General features: G+C 38.1%; 1 protein-coding gene across 11 annotated transcripts in view; it reads right to left on the minus strand.

Annotated features, from left to right (window-relative positions):
* LOC117293140 (voltage-dependent T-type calcium channel subunit alpha-1H-like) overlaps positions 1-20,531 on the minus strand; it is a 107,349-nt gene that overhangs the window by 62,728 nt on the left and 24,090 nt on the right. For 9 of the 11 annotated variants that reach the window (XM_033775368.1, XM_033775367.1, XM_033775373.1 and 6 more), the window contains 7 exons: positions 19,734-19,826; positions 16,070-16,868; positions 14,923-15,485; positions 7,204-7,355; positions 6,156-6,344; positions 5,097-5,211; positions 846-1,001 (listed from right to left, as the gene is read on the minus strand). In XM_033775368.1, the coding sequence (XP_033631259.1) occupies positions 846-1,001; positions 5,097-5,211; positions 6,156-6,344; positions 7,204-7,355; positions 14,923-15,485; positions 16,070-16,868; positions 19,734-19,826 (2,067 nt within the window). Of the gene's footprint in view, positions 1-845; positions 1,002-5,096; positions 5,212-6,155; positions 6,345-7,203; positions 7,356-14,922; positions 15,486-16,069; positions 16,869-19,733; positions 19,827-20,220; positions 20,314-20,531 lie in introns of all 11 variants that reach the window. The other 2 variants (XM_033775375.1, XM_033775365.1) reach the window with 2 other exon arrangements.

Below are 20,531 nucleotides of genomic sequence, written 5' to 3' on the forward strand. Positions count from 1 at the left end.
ATGGTTCTTAAAAAATAATGCTGCATTGTCTAAAATGACTCTCTACTTTCCCGATCCGCTTATGACTATAAAATCTCTTCAGCTCTTTGTGCAGTCCTTCAATTTATTCTTTAAGATGTTTGGGTAGTTGTTATCTTGAAAACTTTCCCGCTTTAAAAATTATTATGTGAAAGAAGCATTATTTAATCATATTGGCTTCTTATATAGCCGCATATATCCATCACTCAGTGATGCTCACCACGCTTTGAAAAACAGTATTTTCGTTCAAGATATGGGACTACATTTGAATTATGAGACCTACTCATTTTACATAGCACCATGTACTGGTTTACAAGGTGCTGTGGAGCAATATGCTGCCAATCAAACCAGGACACCGGGGCAAACCCCTTCTCTTTTTGATAAGTGCACTGGGTTCTTTTTATAGGCGTTACACAACACACAGGACCAACGGCTTTACGTCCCATCCGAAAGAAGAACCATCATGGTTTAAAAGAGTCTTGCTTAAGGACACGGGTGTCATGACTGGGACTCGAACCCACACTCTGCTGATCAGACACACCAGAAATTGAAACTGGTGCTCTTAACTGCTAGGCCATGACATGCCACAAACCTTTGACATGCCACATTCTCGTGGAGGATTAGTTGAAAGTCTAACAACCTGTAGCTACGATCACAAACCCAATAATCTTCAGCACCTACATAAGCCAATTCAATCCACCTGTCCAAATCACCCCCTTGAAATTTCCCCATTTCGAAATTGAAAACTAATCATTTTTAAACCTCAATTATGCTTTAAAGGTGCGAGGTGTTTAAAGAGTTAAATACCAGGATTTGATTGAGCTCACCTCGGCAGCGAAACCTTCAACAAGAATAGCCACCAAGAGGTTGAAGAGCACGTAGTTACCAAAGGTCATCAGCGCAATGAAGTACAATGCAGCCCAAGCGGTGTTATGGTACATGCCGTTGTACAGGACGATGTTCCAATCTTCTTGGGTAAGAATCTAGAAAAACAAAAATGAGAAACGAGAAGTTGAAAAAGTGACTTAGCAATGATGAACACTACAGTTTAGTTTATATGAGTGATGCAACTTTTTAAGTTCACAATTCATGATGATCAAATCATTTGACTGAACATTCTGCTGAGCATTCTGGAAACAAAAAATACAGAGGCTAAAAGAAGCCATGTGCTTTATATCATTTTCTAATATATTTTGATTTTTTTTTATTATTAGTATTAAAATTTAAACATCGGCTTGGTGATTCAATTATCACTGTTAATTTTTATGCTTTCTTTTATAAACGTTCAGAAAAATAAAAATGAAACCAGATTTGAAAGCCAAGAATTATTTACACTTTTATTAAAATGTAATAAAGAAAAATATTTTGAATAAAATGAAGACACCTGCTGGTTAAAGAGTCACACACAAAGTCTAACAGAACACTTGTAGTCACTGCACATGTTTCTTCCATATATGGCTTCCATCGGAAACCATACTTTCTTGTTTGCCTTGAAAACAGGAAAAACTCAAAACAAATGGAACCAGTTGAAGTCATTGAAGATCGGTGCGTGGTGTGAACATTTCAACGTCCCTCAAGTTTTATTGTATTTTTGCTTACTTCTCATAAACAATGGAAGGTAATTAGGGCATCAGTTGATATACATGTATGGCATCATAATTTTTTTATCAATTCAAAGAATAAGGCAATGTACCTCGAAAAAAAGATCAGGGGAGGATATACAGGTGTTCAAGTATAACACAAAATAAATGTATTATCTATCTAATTCTTCGCCCCCCCCCCCCCCCCAAAAAAAAAAAAAACAGTTCCTCAAAACAGGTGATCATCACCAGGACCCAATTTCATGGCTCTGCTTACCAATGAACAGCTTTGTACGCGTAAATCGCTAAGTAACGTGTAGTATGCACATGCACAAGCCAAAATTCCCTGCTTACCTGTGAAATACGCTTGACATAAAGCGCAGAATTCCCTGCTTACAAGCACCGATTCTTTGCTTCGGTAAGCAGAGCCATTTTGGGGGTAAGGTTTTGCCATTCACCTCAAATTCCGTCATAAACCGGAGCCTTAAATGTATAATTGGTTTTCAATCACTACCTGATTGTGTGGGTTTTCCCTATCGGGGGTTGCCTCCCACGTCTAAAACTTTTCTAAATATGGACCCTTGAGTCTTATTGTTCACTAACTTTCTTACGAACCTGTAAATGTATTCTGCACAGAAATTTGCTCACCGTTAAGCAGCGCTATGAAATTGGCTCCGTGATTTAAACTGAAAATTGAGCTAGCAAAGAGCACATGTACATCATTTGAAAGAAAAACATTGACTCATTTTAATAATTATCGGTGAAAGTACATTAAGAAACTTGGGTTGCCTTTCCATCGAGACAAACAGTACCATAAGAGATAGTGGCATCTCGTAACTTACTGCTACTAAATTAATTCTACACTTCATTGGTATCGTGATGCAGGTTCTTGATTAAATCGCCTCGCCGTTTTCTCTGATGGAAATTAAATCTAAATGACCAAGGGGAATATGGCTTGGCGCTTTTAGGCAACAGTTACAATGACGACAATTCACATGTACACAAGTTGCTATGGCAACAGTCATGCAATACACTAGGAAAAAGAAAGTTGTTTCTGGGGATTTCTTTGACATTCTTTGACTACACAGAGCCGCTGAGCAGACAACAAAATGCAAAAATGCATTTGCATGGCAAAATGATAGTAGGGCACCAGTCTCTGCAATTTGAAGATGGCATTTTGGCTGGTAACCTATTTCTGCTAAGCAATAAGTTTCAGTGCTAAGCACATTTGTGTTTTTGTTGCTTTTGAATTTGGGCCCAGGGGCCTTTTTTTTGTACAAAGCAATAAAATCCATCGCAAAACAAATTTGTCAGTATTGCCATAGTGATTTGTATTGTGAAACCACACTTCACTTAAAAAAACTCTCATTGATTTGCAGTTAAGATCAATCTGAGCTCTATGTGAAATCGGCCACTGATCTGAACCCTTGTCTCACAGTGAAGATTTCATCTCTCACACCAGACTAAAATCAACTACCCCATTTGGAGTATACAGTCAAGTGAAGCCTAATATCGAACCCTTTTTCAGGATAATCAACACTGACACTTCTTCTGAAATGACTTTTCTTATTAAACTACCCCAACTGAGATAATATTCACTGTTTTAGTACCTCAATGGAATGATTTTCCCCAAAGAGCGTATTGATAATCCCAAGAGGTAAGTATAACATCTTATAAAACTATACCTCAATAAGTAAATACTATTTGTATACCCTGATTTCAACCTTTCCCCAAAGAGAACATGACCAGTCTCTCTGATTTGGGAACCCCTCAGGTAACAATGACACTTTCTTCGGCAGTAAAGTCTCTCAGGAGAAGACAAATGATGTTGACTGAATTGAAAATGAGCAACTTTAAGTGTCAGATTAGCCTACCGTGACAGGCTGTGAGTCTTTGAGCGAGTGCGGACAAGCACATCAAGATAAACCCTAAAAGGTCTTCTGTTTTTCCCGCGGGTAAGAAAAAACGAGAAGCGATCACGTTGGCCCACGGTGGACGATAACAAACATGATAATATGTAATCAGGACAAATGCATATCCCACGTAGACCTTTGCTACAAGTTCTGTCATGTCTTGTATCACATTATCGCTGTTTGCCAGCGGCACAAATGAAACTTCTTATTTTGCTATTGTCTGGTTCTCTGTAGGCAGTAACAACAGTAAATGTAAGCATGACAAGGCACCAGACTAATTTGCCTTCAAAGCCTCGGTATGGTTACAACTATCTGAATAGTAAGCAGAGAATCAAGATGGATGTAAAATGATAATGGTCTTGACAACAAAAACACTTTATTGGTGCAATAAATCTACAATTTTGTCCATGCCCTATCGTTCTTAAAGTAAGTGTTTATGATCTAAATATAACATCTGATAGGCTTTGGAGCAATCATGTATTCACATCATGTTCATCATCTTGACTTGACACATTTTTTCGGAGGATCACGTAGGGTACGAGAATGGCGCCCTCGCAAGTCAGAGGGGTTGAAACATGTCGACCTGAATATGTGCGATGAATACAATAGCTGAACAACATAATTTTTTAAAAGGTGTGAGGAGGCTGAGTATAGATCTATACAAGACTGTTGTTACCATAGCGATCATGGAATGTCATCTTTGAGAAGGAAAGGCCATTTTCATTTTGCAAAGGTCACTTTTATTGGAAAATCTGAAAGTCTATGGTAATTATTTTTTAAAGGCACCAAAGCCAAGATCAGCGCAATCCTCCAAGCAGTTCTAGGCTGGCATAGAAATCAAGAGATACGTCAAGCAACCTGCATGTAATTTATTTAATTTATATCAGGTATTGAACCATAAGGGAAACTGACTGGGTAGATTTTAAACAATTTGGTATTTGACAAAGACTTCCTTGAGCAGGACTTGAACCAGCGACCCCTAGTTTAACACTCTACCAACTGAGTTGTCTAGCTGTATGTTGGCAGTCTCCCTAAATGTCTTTGTTGAAGGGTGCCGGTCAGAAGCAATACATGGTGCAGTGTAGCTGGGGCTACCTATTCACTCTCGCATTTCATTCAAAATATTGTTGTTAGCTTATAAATGTTTGCATGATTTTGCGCCTCCTTATTTGACAGAGCTGTTAACATTGTACACACCTTCTAGAAATCTTCGTTCTAATAAGAAAAAGTTGTTTGTTATTTCACCAGTGATGACCAAGTCATATGGTAAACGCAGCTTTGCTCACACCACCTCAACTTTATGAAATAATCTCCCAGAACAACTAAAAAACATTGACTCCATTGTTAAGTTTAAGATTGCTTTAAAGACGTACTTATTTAACATTTAATTCATCCATTTTGTTGGTTACCCAGTACATCTTGTCTTTGTATTCTGTTGTGTTTTTCTAAAGAGCGCTTAGGGACATGTTTTACTACTATGTGTTATGCGCTATATAAAAATGGTTAACTATTATTATCAATTTACCAAAGTTTACCATATAATTAGTGACTTTATCATATTTATTGATTGATTGAAAAATCTTACCTGAAACACAGTCACAATTGCCCAGAGGAGGTTGTCAAAGTTCTTCCGGTCGCATTCTTCAACTCCTTTAACTATTTTACAGAAGTTACAACCAAACAGGTGCATTCCTAGGATGCTGTGGGATTGAAAACCAAATTAGACCAATTATATCATCAAGGTCAAAATCAGATAAATTAGCGCTTGAGGTAGTGATATTTTTCAAAATGGCAGGTTCGAATCCCAGCAGGTAAGTTACGTACTGCCCACGCTTCCCACCATAAAGTATTTTGTATTCTGTGGCGAAAACAAACTGGCCTTGTCAATCGGCCTCTTAACTTTGATTGTTAATCATCCAGGTGTAATTTTAAGTTTTTTATTTGAGGTTCGAATCCCAGCAGGTATAATTATTGCCCATGCTTCCAACCATAAAGTAGTTTGTATTCTGTGGCTGAAAACAAACTGGCCTTGTCAATCGGCCTCTTAACTTTGATGGTTAATCATCCAGGTGTAAATTTAATTTTTTAATTTGAGGTTCGAATCCCAGCAGGTATAGTTATTGCCCATGCTTCCAACCATAAAGTAGTTTGTATCCTGTGGCCGAAAACAAACTGGCCTTGTCAACCGGCCTCTTAACTTTGATGGTTAATCAGGGAGGTGACGATCAAGCAGCCTTGGTTATGTACCAACTCTCCAGGGAATTGAGATTGCGTCATGAAGTAATAACGAAAAGCACCTTGAATATTACTCCCTGTTGCCGAGCTAGGGGGTAGTCTCCAGAACGTTACTTTCATTAAGAAAAAATAAAGAACCAAATTGTTTGTTTAGCAACTGAAGTCTTTTAACCTCCTTCTCAAAAGCTCAATACTTTAGAGGGAGCCGTTTCTCACAATGTTCTGTACTATAAACAGCTCTTCATTGCTTGTTACCAAGTAAGTTTTATGCTAAAACTTACTTAGAGTAATTACCAAGGGTCCAGTGCCTTAAACAAGTCCACGGTATACTTAGGTGCTAGGTCTTGAAATGATGAAAAGTCAAGATCTTAATAAAAAAAGCAAACAAAAAAGAGACTGAATGACTTACCTGAAGATGAAGATAAAAAGCGACAGGAGAGAGAAGAATGTCGCAACATTGTCCATGGTCTTCAACATGATGAGAAGCTGGCGTCTTAAAGCAGGCATGAAACGGACCAGTTTAAGGATTCGGAGAAGACGGAAGGTTCGTAGGACAGAGAGACCCCCTCCTTGGCCTTGCTGCATGATTTCAACAACGCTGTGAGGGTTAGAGGGTAAAGGGATAGTAGAGAGATGATAATAATAATAATAACCTTATTTATATAGTGCTTTTTACAAATTTGATAAAAACAGTTTAAGAAATACAAAAGCGACCAAAGAAAAAACAATAGAGTTCAAAACTACACATTTCACAAACGAAAACAATTAACCACATTATACCTTAGCGTAACTAAGGATAGAGGTGGGGTTTTATTTGAGATTTTGAAGAGCTCAGGGTATTAACTAATTAAACAGATTGAGGAAGATGGTTCCAGCATTTCGGCCCCTTGCTGCAAAAGCTTTAGGGCCTAGCAACTCGTCAGAATCAAGCATCCTTTTAGAAGTTATTGTCAAAGACCTGTCTTCTCACTTGGTGTATCTCAACATATGCATGAAATAACAAACCTGTGAAAATTTGAGCTCAATTGGGCGTTGAAGTTGCGAGATAACAATGAAAGACAAAACACCCTTGTCACACAAAGTTGTGTGCTTTCAGATGCTTGATTTCGAGATCTCAAATTCTAAATCTGAGGTCTCGAAATCAAATTCGCAGAAAATTACTTTTTTCTCGAAAACTCCGTCACCTCAGAGGGAGCTGTTTCTCACAATGCTTTATACTATCAACCTCTCCCCATTACTCGTTACCAAGTAAGGTTTTATGCTAATAATTATTGTGAGTAATTACCAATAGTGTCCACTGCCTTTGAATAAAATTCTCTTTGCATAGGAGGGTACCGTACTATTTTACCATCTGGCCTCAGTTTGGTTCATATTGACTCAAATGGGAGAAAAAAAGCAACCTGACTCTTCTAGTCCGGGTTTGGGACTCCTTTTTAAAAACAAGCAGTGTGGTTTACCTGACGACAACAATGATCCCATCAAACACATTGAAGCCGTTTCGGATGTACCCAACGAGGCCATAGGCAAGTAGTTTGAGAAGCATCTCTAGAGCAAACAGGCTGGTGAAGATGAGGTTGCTGATCTCTAACGCTTCCGTCAACTCGGATGGCTGGTTGAAAGAAACAAATAAGGAATAAAATGTTTACAATTTCATCATGTATAAGGTTTAGCACACTCGACGTCAAGCAGAAAATTGGCTCTAATCAGAGCCACCACTTCTCACAAAAGAGATTTTGTTATTCGCTTCGTTTTCAAGTTAGGCTATTCTTTTTTTACTTGTGCAAAATTCCTTAAAAATCAAACTCGTTACTGGCCAAATTTTCTTGTGTGTGTCTATCCTGAATTATGAAGAGAAACAGAAACCTTCTTAGTTATAGATTCTAAGGTTTAGTTTCAAGCTCCAAGGCAAACTATTTTTACATGAAATGACCCAAACACAAAAATGACACAAGATTAAGGTGGACGACTTTCAGCTTATTCACGATAACCAAGATGGCGGGTTGAGAGGCATCACAGAGCAATGACCTCGCTAAACATGATCGGCATGACATGTCATAAGAGCTGAAATGTAGCTAATACCAAATCATTAGCGGACCTACGGACAGCATCATAATGGGCATGGGAGATCCTTGTGAGCCTCGGGCAAATCATTGTACATAGATCAGACGGAAATTGTTGTCATCAGTGTCAAGTGCTAACCATCTTGAAACAGTCTTCAAGGCCCACTTTCACAAAGCTGCTAAGCAGAAGTTTACACTTAAATTTTCTGCCTTTTGCCCAGGGACAAATTTCATAAAAATGTTAAGCAGGAAATATTGCTAAGCAAAATTCTTTGCTAAGCAAAAGTTGAGTTTAGGGCACCAGTTGCAACAATTTAAACTTCATGAAATTTGGCTAGTCAACCAGTTTCTGTTAAGCAGCATTTTTCTGTGCCTAGCTAGTTTTTACGCTTACAGTCTTTATGAAATAGTGCCCTTGGTAGAAGTTAATTAGCATGAAAGATCTTTTTAAAACTGAGAAGTTTCTTGAGTTCAGTAAAATCAACTCTGCTGCAGTGGAATAAAATAATTACAGCAAGACAAGTTCTCAACAACAACAAAATCTACCAAGCGTGTAGATAAACCTCAAATCCCACATGAATTTTGCTTACTATACAAAGTTTGATAATGAATTGAATTGCAAAATATCTGTGATTACTGAGAAATCACTGTAATAATCAAAATGCTGCAATCTCATCTTCTGATAAAATTTCATTGAGCTGCTTAAGCACAAAAAGCAGCTAAGCACCAAATAATTATGCTTACCAGCCAAAATGCCAAGTCCCCAATACAATTTGTGACTGGTATCCTGCTCATTTCTGCTAAGCAGAGAATTGATAAGCAATGTTTTCTCAATTTTTGCTTTAGTGGCTCTATGAAATTGGAGCAGACATCATTATGCACTATGCTCTCCCTTGGTTCTCCTAGTCCTGCAAACGCAATTAGAAATCAATGTCTACCTTTTCTCAAATGAAACGTGAAGATCAAAGATTAAAGACATGATGTACATACTCAGGTCATCTTTTCTCAGATAAAGTTGAATGACTTTTCATGTTGATTTCCTGAATTAATTGACCATAAATCAGTGGTTTTTGTTTTGCCTTCTTTTGACTTATTACCTTCTTTAAGGAGTTTTGATTTTGTTTATATTGAATAAAAACAGATTTACAACATGTAAAAGACATAAATATATTGTCATAATGTACATGTAGCATTAAACTGGCTTCATCAGAGGTCAAATGCTGACTATAGCATAATATAAAACAAGTAGAAGAGATGGCCTTTAGCTTTCGATCCAAACTGGACATTCATCAGAGGCACAGACAAGTACAAACACAAACATTCAATGATAGCAAAAAGAGGAGTAAAGGATAAAGGGAAAAGTGTGAAGAAAAAAGCAGGAGAATTATATCCAATCAAAGTTATTAATTTATAGCATATATTATTTAACACCCAAGTAAATCCTTGAAGTTTGATTGGAGGATTGTAGGTCATGTGAAATTCATTAGTAGGACCTTTACGAGGTCTACGTGCATTTTGGAATAATTCACAGTATTATATTCATCCCATCTTGTTTACTATAGTAAGCTAGACTACACTATTATTAATTTGGTTTGCGGTAACACCATGCATGATGCATGTGTGTATACTTGCCAGGTGGAGATTGTTCATTAGAGAACTTTCTTGCAATAACGTAACCCTCCTCCCGATAGCGTCGGGAGGAGGGTTATGTTATTGCAACTAGCATTCCACTACCGCGGAGTAGACTTTTTCAGATTGTTTGCGAGACTTCACCCTTTAAAAGTTGGAATTCAGTCATACTGTGTCTGAAACCTTTTCTGCGGCTTGAACACCCAGCAGGGTGGATATGTGCGCATTACAAGTGTTATTATAATTTTATTTTTTTCTCAGTTCAGAAAAAAACCTGTTTTGAGATAAATAACTGTTTTCACAGTGTTACAAAAACAAACAAAATATTCTTTGAGAAGATCAATGTAAAAAAAAAAAATCTTCAAAATCTCAGAAATACTTCTTATCGGTAGTTGTTTTTCTTATCTTAGTATGTAAGACTTTACAAATAAGCCAATCCTTTTAGCTATTTTACCACACAGCGTGTTCAGCTTTAATGACATCGCGTGTGACGATCATCCCAGCCTAATAACCTTGTGTAGCTGCATCACAAAATCACCCTCAACATGATTGCAACATTTTCAATTTAGTATCTCATTCATCACAACAAAGGCACACTAGGTTTTAAACATGTTGAGAAGATTTACAATTTTGTTATCGCTGTGTGGCATACAAATTCAAGAAGCCCCAAAACACAGTTTCTTTATGTCAGATATAAGAACTTATTAGTGCTCAGACTAATTGGCTTTGAGGGTTATAAAAACGGGTTGACTTTAGGGCAAAGTGTGTTTTTTTTTTTTTTGAACCGTTCGATCCTAAATAAATGTAGAATGTACAAACAACAAAAACATGTGCAAATTAAATTCAAAAGGTGGTCAGGTTTTTGGATATCGCAGAAAATCCAGAGGGAATATGCCCACATGCGCAGGAAGAACAATCCCTTATAGGAATACATAATCTGAGAAGAATTACTGAAGTAATGCTTCTCAGAATCAAATTTCAGGGCATACAAACTGATATCTTTTTACATAATCACACTACTTCAAAGTGAAAAGCTTCTCAAAATGCTTTATACTATCGGAAGCTGCTGTAGTTTTTATTGAAATTAATTTCAAGAGTGATTGGCAAACGTGTACCTTTCCTTTAAGGAGGGAAAAAGTAATATATGTTAAATCGGGGTTAAGGAATATTCATTTTGGTTTACCCTTCTCTGTGAGCACAGGCCTTCTCGATCTGCCGGCTCCAAGTCTTTTTCTATAGCTAAGCCGAAGGAATGGAACAAATTACCTAAACTCATCAGGGAATCATCTTCTACTGCCATTAAAAAAAAAAAAAAAAAAAAAAAAACCTACTTCTTCAGTCAGCCTCTTCATTAATCCTTTGCTGTTTTGTTTATCTTTCTTTCCTTGCATTGTTCTCGTTTTATTTATTGTTCAGCGCTTTGATCTGTGTTAAAAGCGCTATATAAATACCTATATTACTATTATTATTATTATTATTATTATTATTATTATTATTATTATTATTATTACTATTATTATATATACTGTATACTCAGTACTTTTCCGAGTTCTGTGAAAAATATCACAGGCATATTACTCGGGTGGGATTCGAACCCACGACCCTTGCAATTCTAGAGCAGTATCTTACCAAGACTACCGAGGTTGCCCGGTAGCTAGAGGCAGTTCGAACCCTATGTTTAGCAGCGGGTACTGCAAATGATTTAATAGATGCTAAATTTGCATCGGGGATAAAGAATATTCATTTTGGTTTTACCTATATACACCGATATGTGTAAGCACTCCATACTCAATATTTGTCTGAGTTCTGTGGGAGAAAAACAAGTAGTTATAAAAAGAACAACTTTGCTTTCTTGTGATCAAGTAAAACAAAAGTGTCTATATTTCTTTGCAGTGTTTCAATGCATTCATGATGCTTATCTGCAAGTCCTTTATAACATAGTGTTTCCAGAGAGAGAGAGACGGGCCATGATAGTTCTTGCAACTCAATGGGAGACTTTCTGGGACGATAGAGGGCAGCAGACTTACCGGGTAAATCCATTGTTCTCAGAATTATGCGCATGTTCAGAACTACGTAAACAATGGAAATTTACCCGGTATGTCTGCTGCCATTTAGCGTTGGAAAGTCTCCTATTACTGCTTACATACCCCCAGGATTTAACACTAATCATGTTTCTCAGGGTGAGTCTTGATTCAACGAAAGAGTAAACATCCATGACCAATGTTTTCAAAAAACTCTAGTGGCGGTAGACAATTGTCTCATGAATTCTGAAAATCTACTCAACTACAGTAGAATAAATAGCAAGACAATTAAGTTCTCAAAGAACATAATCTACCCAACAGTAGATATACACATTGTGTTACCGCAAACCAAATTTATCTTCAAGTTCGCGCTAATCCTCAAAGCAGATTGGCAGAATGGAGTGGTGATAAAAACCTATATTGCACGGCTAATATCACTACCATGGGTATTGTGTGTTCTATGTCACCAAGTTTGCTTGAAGGTAAATACGTTATCACACGCGCGCTCGTGAAAATACGGAAAATATAGCGCGTCTGCGTCCCATATCCACGACACCCCGCACTGGATAGCAAAGATATTTTTCACAACTTGTTCAATTGCTCAGTGGATGGCACAGGGTCCCGGGTCGTCATGGTAACAAGGATGTTGACATAAGTCTTGTTTTGTAGGAAGTGGCTTCCTCTTCTGTGCATATGAATGTTGTCGCTGCTGTGTAGCTGTTCGGCATTGGGAAATCCATGGTGATCAGGAGGGAGTGGGGTTTCAGTTGGGTTTCTTTTTATATTCGCAAGTAGACTGAGAATATGTGATGAAAAAATATATATTTGATTCTTATCCCAATGAAATACAAAGTATTGCATCATGGAGATCTGTTTTTAAGAACATGCTCTGATGTTGAGCACTTTAGTGGACAAAAAAATACAGACGAATTGCAAATTTGGGCAAACCCTGGGAAATTGCGATTTCTTTGAATTAAGCTACCCTGGCCTTGCAGCATAAAAAATCCCACGTAAGTTATCAGTAAATACCAAACAACAACTTGCAATAACAAGGGAACAGCCCACACATGACATCAAATATTGCCATTTTGACGTGCACTGTCAATGGCAGAAGTGTTTCTAGTTTTTCAAAACCTTGAGGTTCAAGGAGCCTTATTTTATGGGTAAGGTTCAGAAGTGTACAAATATCAAAATTACGATTGAATGATAAACGAACACATTATAAACCACATTAAAAAGCACTCCTATTAAAGCTGTTTAAATTCCCAATGGTAGCCGATTTAAGTCACATAACTATTTTTCTTCGGTTGCCATCGACAGCACTTTACAAATCAACAATTCTAAAACAGAGACACTCAGACCATTAGCTAGATCGTTTATTGAGTCTGTCTACTTTGGAATAATACAATTATGTATTCCACACCAGCATGGGCGAATGGCGGCATGAGTGGTACCCTGCATGGGTGAGACGTGCAAGGATTGGGTCGGCATAAATCTCTGCACCCCAAACTAGAACAGCAATTTACATTGAACCCAAGTCTCGACACTCCTGGGATGACAGGTCTTTTTTTTCAGCTGCGCCAAGTGTCTGGAAATCTCTCCCACTTTGTCTTAGATCTTGTCTTTGTACCACAAAATTAAAAATTCTTCTCAAAACTGATTTTTATGTCACAGGTTTTCAAGGACTAATTTTGGTTGTGTCTGCTTTCTCTTGTTTTGTTTGTGGTTTAAATTTGCCTTGAACACCCAGCAGGGTGGATATGTGCCCATTACAAGTCTTTATTATTAATGTTATTATTAATTTCATCTGGGTTTAGGTAGACTCTGTAGGAAGCAAGACTGTCTCAGACGATGGAACAACAAAAAATATGTAAATGTTTGGTGTCGCCTGTCAGGCAGACAGAGTTTGTTTGTAATTACAACAATGTGAAAGCATCTTCAACTATGCGCACACTTAAAGATGCTCTAAATTTGAATAGAAAGGGAATGTTTTTACTTAGAGGATACACCTACATAATAAACCATATGCGAATTAGATTTGAATAATGTCTGGTACAATGACTTGCTTGATCACAAGTTACTGCTTTAATTTGAATTACTCAGACTATTGAGGTAGACTGCGTAGGTACAGTAGTATGTACATGTAAGAGACAGTGGACACAAGTAGACAATTTTGAGTGAATACAAATGGTACCAGGGTCTGCTCATCTGAAGGTTGCTATAAAAGAGTATTTTGACATAGCAACTGTCTCTATAGTCTGATGAATTCAAATTTAAACAGTAAATTGTGACTAAGCATGTCAATGTACCAGACTTCATTCAAATCTAATTCGCAAATGGCTCAGGTTGGGAATGATACTTTTCATCGGTCCTGTGAAATGTTGTTTTTAGTTTAGTTAATTCTTTTGTTTTGATAGAGGAAGAGGTATTCGACTAAATGATTTGGAGTTAAACAAAGGAACATTCAATAGAGAGGAATTTGAATTTTTGAACCAACGACCTCCGGATTAACTGCTCTACCAACTGAGATACATCCCAATGTTGACGACCTCCCTTTTTTGTCAATCGCAACCATAATAATAATAATAAAACGGCAGTTATATTGCGCAGTTACCTGTATAAATATACTCTACCGCATATTACAAGGTTTAAAAAAAAAAGCAGAGAAACAATGAAAAAACAAATACACAAACAGAGCAAGAATGAATTAAATGGGAGCAGTAAACAAATGAGTTTTTAACTTAGATTTAAATAAATTAGGTGAAGAAGACTGTCTGATGCAATTGTTTCAAAGATTTGGAGCAACGTATAGAAATGGCCGATCACCTAATGTAGCCCTAGATTTCCTAGATGGGTGAGATAACAATCTGTAATCTGCCACGACCCGGGGATCACACCCAGATTTATGATACAACCTGGGAAGCAGCAGCCGTGGGACCGTTAGATTTAATAGCAGAATTAACCATTTTTTTCTGGTTTTTTTTTTCTTCAGTTATTTTGTCAGCAGGAGATTTGAACATGGGATTTGAGGCATAAATATATATTTGGTTTGCCGTAACACCATGTATGTGTCTACTTTCCAGGTAGAGTTTGTTCTTTAGAGACCTGTCTTGCTATATATTCTACTCCCGTGGAGTAGAATTTCCGAAACGTAGAGACCAATTAAGAACTCACTACGTGGTAGTGCAGTTAATAACGTTCCTATAAGCTAAAGTAAAAGTTCTAGCCAAGTTTCTGCCCAGGTAATAGTTAAAAAGCAGGTCAATTCTTTTCAGATCTGAGAAGTCTCCTGAAAATCTGAAAAATTTACTCCGTAGTAGTAGCATATATAATAGCAAGACAGTTCTCTAAAGAACAAACTCTACCTGGCAAGTAGATACACACATGGCCTTACCGCAATTCGAATACATATAAGATTTGCACACTCACTATTAAGAAGATACAAAGAAATAATGACTTGTCTTACCTGTCCATGAAATTCAATTCCCATGCTGAGTGTGTTGATGAGGATACACACTAGAATCCCTTGCATGAAGTATTTACTCTCAACAATCTCCTCGATCTTTTGACGGATCTTCCGGAAACACGAACTGACTCCCGTCTTGGCTATCTTAAGATTCCCCTTCTCCTCTTCTTCATAGTCGGAGTCCTCCAAGTCCGAGTTGTCGTCGTTCTCAGAATCGGAATCCGTCCAATCATAGTCTGGGTGGCCCTCGGGACAACCATGGGGGCAGGTACGTGAACTGTGGGAGGGGCAAGGGGAGCGGGAGGGGCAGGGGGAGCGGGAGGGGCAGGACGAGCGAGAGGGGCAAGGTGAATGGGAAGGGCACGATGAACGGGAGGGACATGGGGTGTGGACTGGGCAAGGCTGATGGACTGGGCAGCCAGCAGAGTGGACTGATAGACATGGGGAAGGGGGAGCAAGATGGGCACGTGTGATTGGGAAAGGAGAAGGTGGCTGGGTGAGGGGTGGGGCAGAGAGGCGTTGCCCTAGAGGTGGGTGCCCACCTTCTGGCATAAGGCCATCACCTGAAGAAGACAAGAACACAATCAAGATTCACTCAAATTAAGGAAAAACAACAATCACAAATCACAAATGTGGAAATATTGGGAAATAATTTCATCATGCAGCATTGGAAATGAAATCCGTCAAAAGTGCACCAACATTTGACATTCTTCCTATATAATGTGCAAAGAAGCGATTGCGGAAAATATAAAAAAACATTACTAATTGAACAACAAAATGCCATGCGATTTTCATCCAAAAAATAAAAAGCTTGTTTTTGTGTCAAAAGCATCGAAGCTAGGGAGGGGTTTCTCAAGTGAACGAATCTAGAAGGAAGTGTGGGATGTCTCGCCCGATGGTCATTGTGCAAGTCAAGTTTAAATCATGACGACAATTTTGTCCCCAGAAAATGGTTTTCAGCTAAAAGCTTGCCGACTATTGCTTACAACTGCATGGAATTTTGATGATGGTCAACATTAAAATGAGGTGTTTAACAAAAACTCTGGGTAGCTAGCTCCCTTTTTTCTTTTGTCAGAGGAGAAATTTCTGATGAGAATACATTTAAATTTTTGATTTGAGTCTTGCCATGTTTTTGGTATGGACTTACCGCTGGTTTTATTCCCGGTCCTGAGAGGGGGTGGTATTCTGTATTTATTGAGGGAGTCACCAAGGCAAAGTTCCTTCCATTGCTCCTGTAGCTTATTAGGAGGCACATCAGTCATTGTATTCAGCGCTGTCTCAGCGGTCAGTTTAGCCAGGGCCATATTCTGTCTTGTATCCTTAGAGTTTGTGGTGGGATAATTGATTGAGGAGGCCCGATGAATGGACAGAGTGGTCACTACGTGGTGATGTGGGGACGACTTGCACCGTGACCGACTGGGTATGGGTTCTAAGCGGGAGAGGTTCTCTGTGCAAAAGGTTATGGAGTGCAGCGAGTCATTGCTTGGTCCTAAGCTACCATTTGTGGACGGCACCATGAGTCTATTTTGCCTGGTTGGCGAGGAGCCAATATCACTGTTTTCAGGACTAGCCCTTGGCGCGTGAGAGCCGTTGTTCCCAAAGTGATAATGGTGGTGGTGGTGATGGTGGTGGCAGTGCACATGCACAGATTTCGTCCTACGTTTTTTGCGACGTAACGAAATGGCAGGCATCACTTTTTGTTGTCGCTTTCCTTGGATACCTTTGTGCCAGCGGCGGACTTTCCGCTTTGCCTGCCGCACAAGATGTCCGATGTATTTCAGGATCTCGTCGTAGCAGCTCCCGGGCTCTCCGTTGCTGGCCAGCGTGCTCGTTGAACGAAATCGTTTCCTCTGCTCCGCCATTAACTTACTCTCTCTTTGTTTTGTTTCAGAAAATTGAGTTGCTATGACTACTAGACACAAATTTATCAGGAAGAAGGCACCAATCTGAAAACCAAAAATGAACTTTTTTAGTGACGGAAGTTGTCCTCAGTTTTGTTTACAGAAGTTTAAGTTCACAAACTAAAGAAAACAAATTGTAAACAAATTACTCAAATATGTTAAAACTTTCTTCGAAAATGATGTACTGATAAAGTTGTTAGTTTAGAAATAATGAAACTGGTGTTAACTTTGATACTAATTTTTTTTTTTAGCAGTTAAAACATGAACAGCAACATTTAGTTCAACCTTCTAAATCACCTTCAATGAAAATGTTAACAAATTGTGGGAATTATCAGTAAACGGATGGAAAATGATTAAAACAAATGAAGAATGAAATATTAAAATGAGTGGACATCATCAGTCAAACTACATGCAGTGTAACAAGCAAAAGTTGCTTACACGCATCGTTATAGAACCCTCACACAATGCGGAACGCATCTCCTACGAATACGCGTCTATTCGTTTCCACCATTTTGGGAGTCAAGTCCGTTGTGCACATCTTGGCTACCAAAGATCGGTGCCTTAAGTGCACTACATTTTGTTCAAGGAGTCTATTGGTAGACTGGGAAACGTTCACAATCTCATTCAGTTAAAGGAACACGTTGCCTTGGATCGGACGAGTTGGTAAATAAAAAGCGTTTGTAACCGATCGTTATAAAATGCATATGATTGGAAAGATGTTTTAAAAGTAGAATAGAATGATCCACACAAATTTGCCTCGAAATTGCGAGGTTTTCCTTTTACTTTGCGAACTAACACGGTCGGCCATTTATGGGAGTCCAAAATTTGACTCCCATAAATGGCCGACCGTGTTAGTCGACGAGGTAAAAGGAAAACCGTGCAACTTCGAGGCATGGTTGTGTGAATCATTGTATTCTACTTTTACAACATCTTTCTAACCATATGCATTTTATAACAAACGGTTACAAACGCTTTTCAAAGACCAACTCGACCGATCCAAGGCAACATGTTCCTTTAACTCATTGATGTATTAGCTTGCCAAAGGAGACAAAACCATCTTGTACCATTTCAAAAGTGGATGTCAAACTTTTAGCTTGTTAATTTCTATCAGTTTCTGATTCAATATTCTTTTGTAGCACGCTAAATTTTAAAATAATTTTAAAATAATAGTATCTGTTTCCCAAGATACGAACAGTGTAAATATTATTGATGTCTTACGAGGGAAATAAAGTAGAGTGCATCGTAACATGACCATTTCCAAATTATTAGAAAAGTGAAAATAAGGAAGGTGCGGTTGACGGGGAAAGTGAAACATAAAGTTAAATTGTTAGAATGTTTTAGGATTACAAAAGCTCTTTACATATAGCTTTAAATTTGACATTTTTATCTAATAGGGGCAAAGCGACATCATTTAGAAAACCTATAGAGCTGAAAGTAACAGAAGCACTTTTCCGTAACCAACATGCAAACCATTTTAAAACAATAGTGCTGCGTAACACTAAAGCACTGTATGAAATTTGTATAAATCAAATCAACATGATGAAATTAAATTACAACACGGCGGCACTTAGTGATCAATCAAAGAAAGAAATTGTAAATGCAGGTTTTCTTCATCAAAGTTGCTCAAAGCCGGAAGTAAAGAATGTAAACAAAATACTGAGGATGATTTCGCCAGATTTATAACTTTTCCAAATGATTTTGAAATTGTTGACACAGGGATGTAGTGTATCAGGAGCTCTTTTGGTTTTGCAGGTATTTTAATGAAAAGGCAATCTGTTTGAGGGTCAAATCTGTTTTGAAGAGTTGAATGACCGTGTCACAGAGGGCAGCAGACACTTTATGATTGCAAATACTTTCGAGTACGGGGTTTGGCAGTGGCTATGTCAAGATAATGAAAAGGCCTTACTTCAAAATTGCTGCAGCAGCCAGCGGTTTTGGTTGTAGCCAAATGTTTATGAATGATACTTGATTTTTGTTACAGTTCATGTTTGTTGTCATTTAGCCTTCGAAAAAGACTCTGCTATGATCGAAACGTCAGGACATTAACTTTTTTTTTGCATTGACCAAAGGTCCTTTTGGTTGGTACGCAGTGTGCATCGTACTGATTCAATTTTCTGACTTGACTTTTATTACAGTGCACCCAATGGTTCCTGCAATTGTCGTTGAGATTGTGCATTTATTTCCTATCATGTCTCAGGGTACCAACTGAGCCAACTATGTCTTCAGTGCTGGTTATAGCTCCTTAACTAGACTTACCAAAGTTGATTTGCCAATGTTCAGAATAGATACCGTCTAACCATGGTACATTAGTCATAGCAAAACAGTCCTGAAGGCTCTTTGAATTTGTGATATTTGTTTCCCCACTAAAAAGCCTTCAGTCAAAATGGACATTGACTGTTCAATATGTAAAAGACTGTTTTAAATTGTTCCTATATTGCTGATGGGTTTATGGTAAATTTTGTACTATTTGAATTTGATAAATTTCGACTCCATAAATTATTTCTCTTTTTCTCAGTGTACGTTTGGATTTTTATTCTACTTAAAACATTTTGAGCAGCACCAAAACACCGGACATTAATTCAAATTTGTGCAAGTCATCTATTTTAATTTTACCCTCCAATTATTGCTCTTTTCCTTAGAAAGCATCTGGCTTTTATTTATTTATTTATTTTTTGAAACAGCAGCAAAACACAGTTAATCCTAAAAGTGACACAATTAAAGCTGGATAAATAAATGTGTGACAAAACAAGGACCACCAAGGAATGCTAAATTAATGTGCTCTTTTGGGAAGAGTTGTGATCAGCTGGGAGACAAGAAAAACAGTCAGGAAGATTCAAGAAGACGAAATAATCATCTCCTTAAAGATGGACCAGAAGAGAAGCCTGTAATGAGAGTCTGCTTTATACTTACTACAATGAGTACGACAAAATACGCCCAATTCCAAAAACTATGCACATCTTGGATATGATACATGATATCCGTCCATCCCTCTAAGGTGATGACCTGGCCGATATAAATCCAGAGGGAGGGTGGTGGTACCCGAAGGCCGATATTAATCCAGAGGGAGGGTGGTACCAGAAGGAGGAATGTGAACAAAATACAAAACAATGATGTTTGGTTAAAAAATGAACTAACACAACATGCAGGACGAATGTGGGTCTTAGTGCCAGGTACAGCGCCCGGGTACGGCACCCGGAAACGGCATTGATGCTGAGCCGACGACATTGATGCTGTTGATGATGTCCCTTGAAATGAAACTCATGCAAACTACGGCCTGAAACTACAACCTAACTTCAGGTCTTCAAATCTAGTTCAAGGCATGCATGAGTTGTCAAGGGGTAGGAGAGAACACAGGATGGGGTAGCATTCCTCGAGGGAGAAGTGTCAGTCTACTTACAACAATCAACAACATAAAATAGATCCAGACCCACGAGGAGTGTACGTCCTGGAGATAATACTGTATTTCAACCCAGCTTTCTAATGTGATAACCTGAACACGGATTGAGGAGAAAAGCAGATAGCGACTTGATAGAGAGAAAAAAACAAAAATACAACCTCAACAAATACAAAATACACAGAATGAAGAAGAATACAAAAACATGGACGTACAATAATAATCTTGAGAAAATATTAGCTACATTAAATATAAAAGAAAACACATACATGTAGCAAAGACAAACACACACAGAGAAATTTGCCAAGAACAAA

Source organism: Asterias rubens, chromosome 7 (assembly GCF_902459465.1).
Source record: "Asterias rubens chromosome 7, eAstRub1.3, whole genome shotgun sequence".
Lineage (NCBI taxonomy): Eukaryota > Metazoa > Echinodermata > Asteroidea > Forcipulatida > Asteriidae > Asterias > Asterias rubens.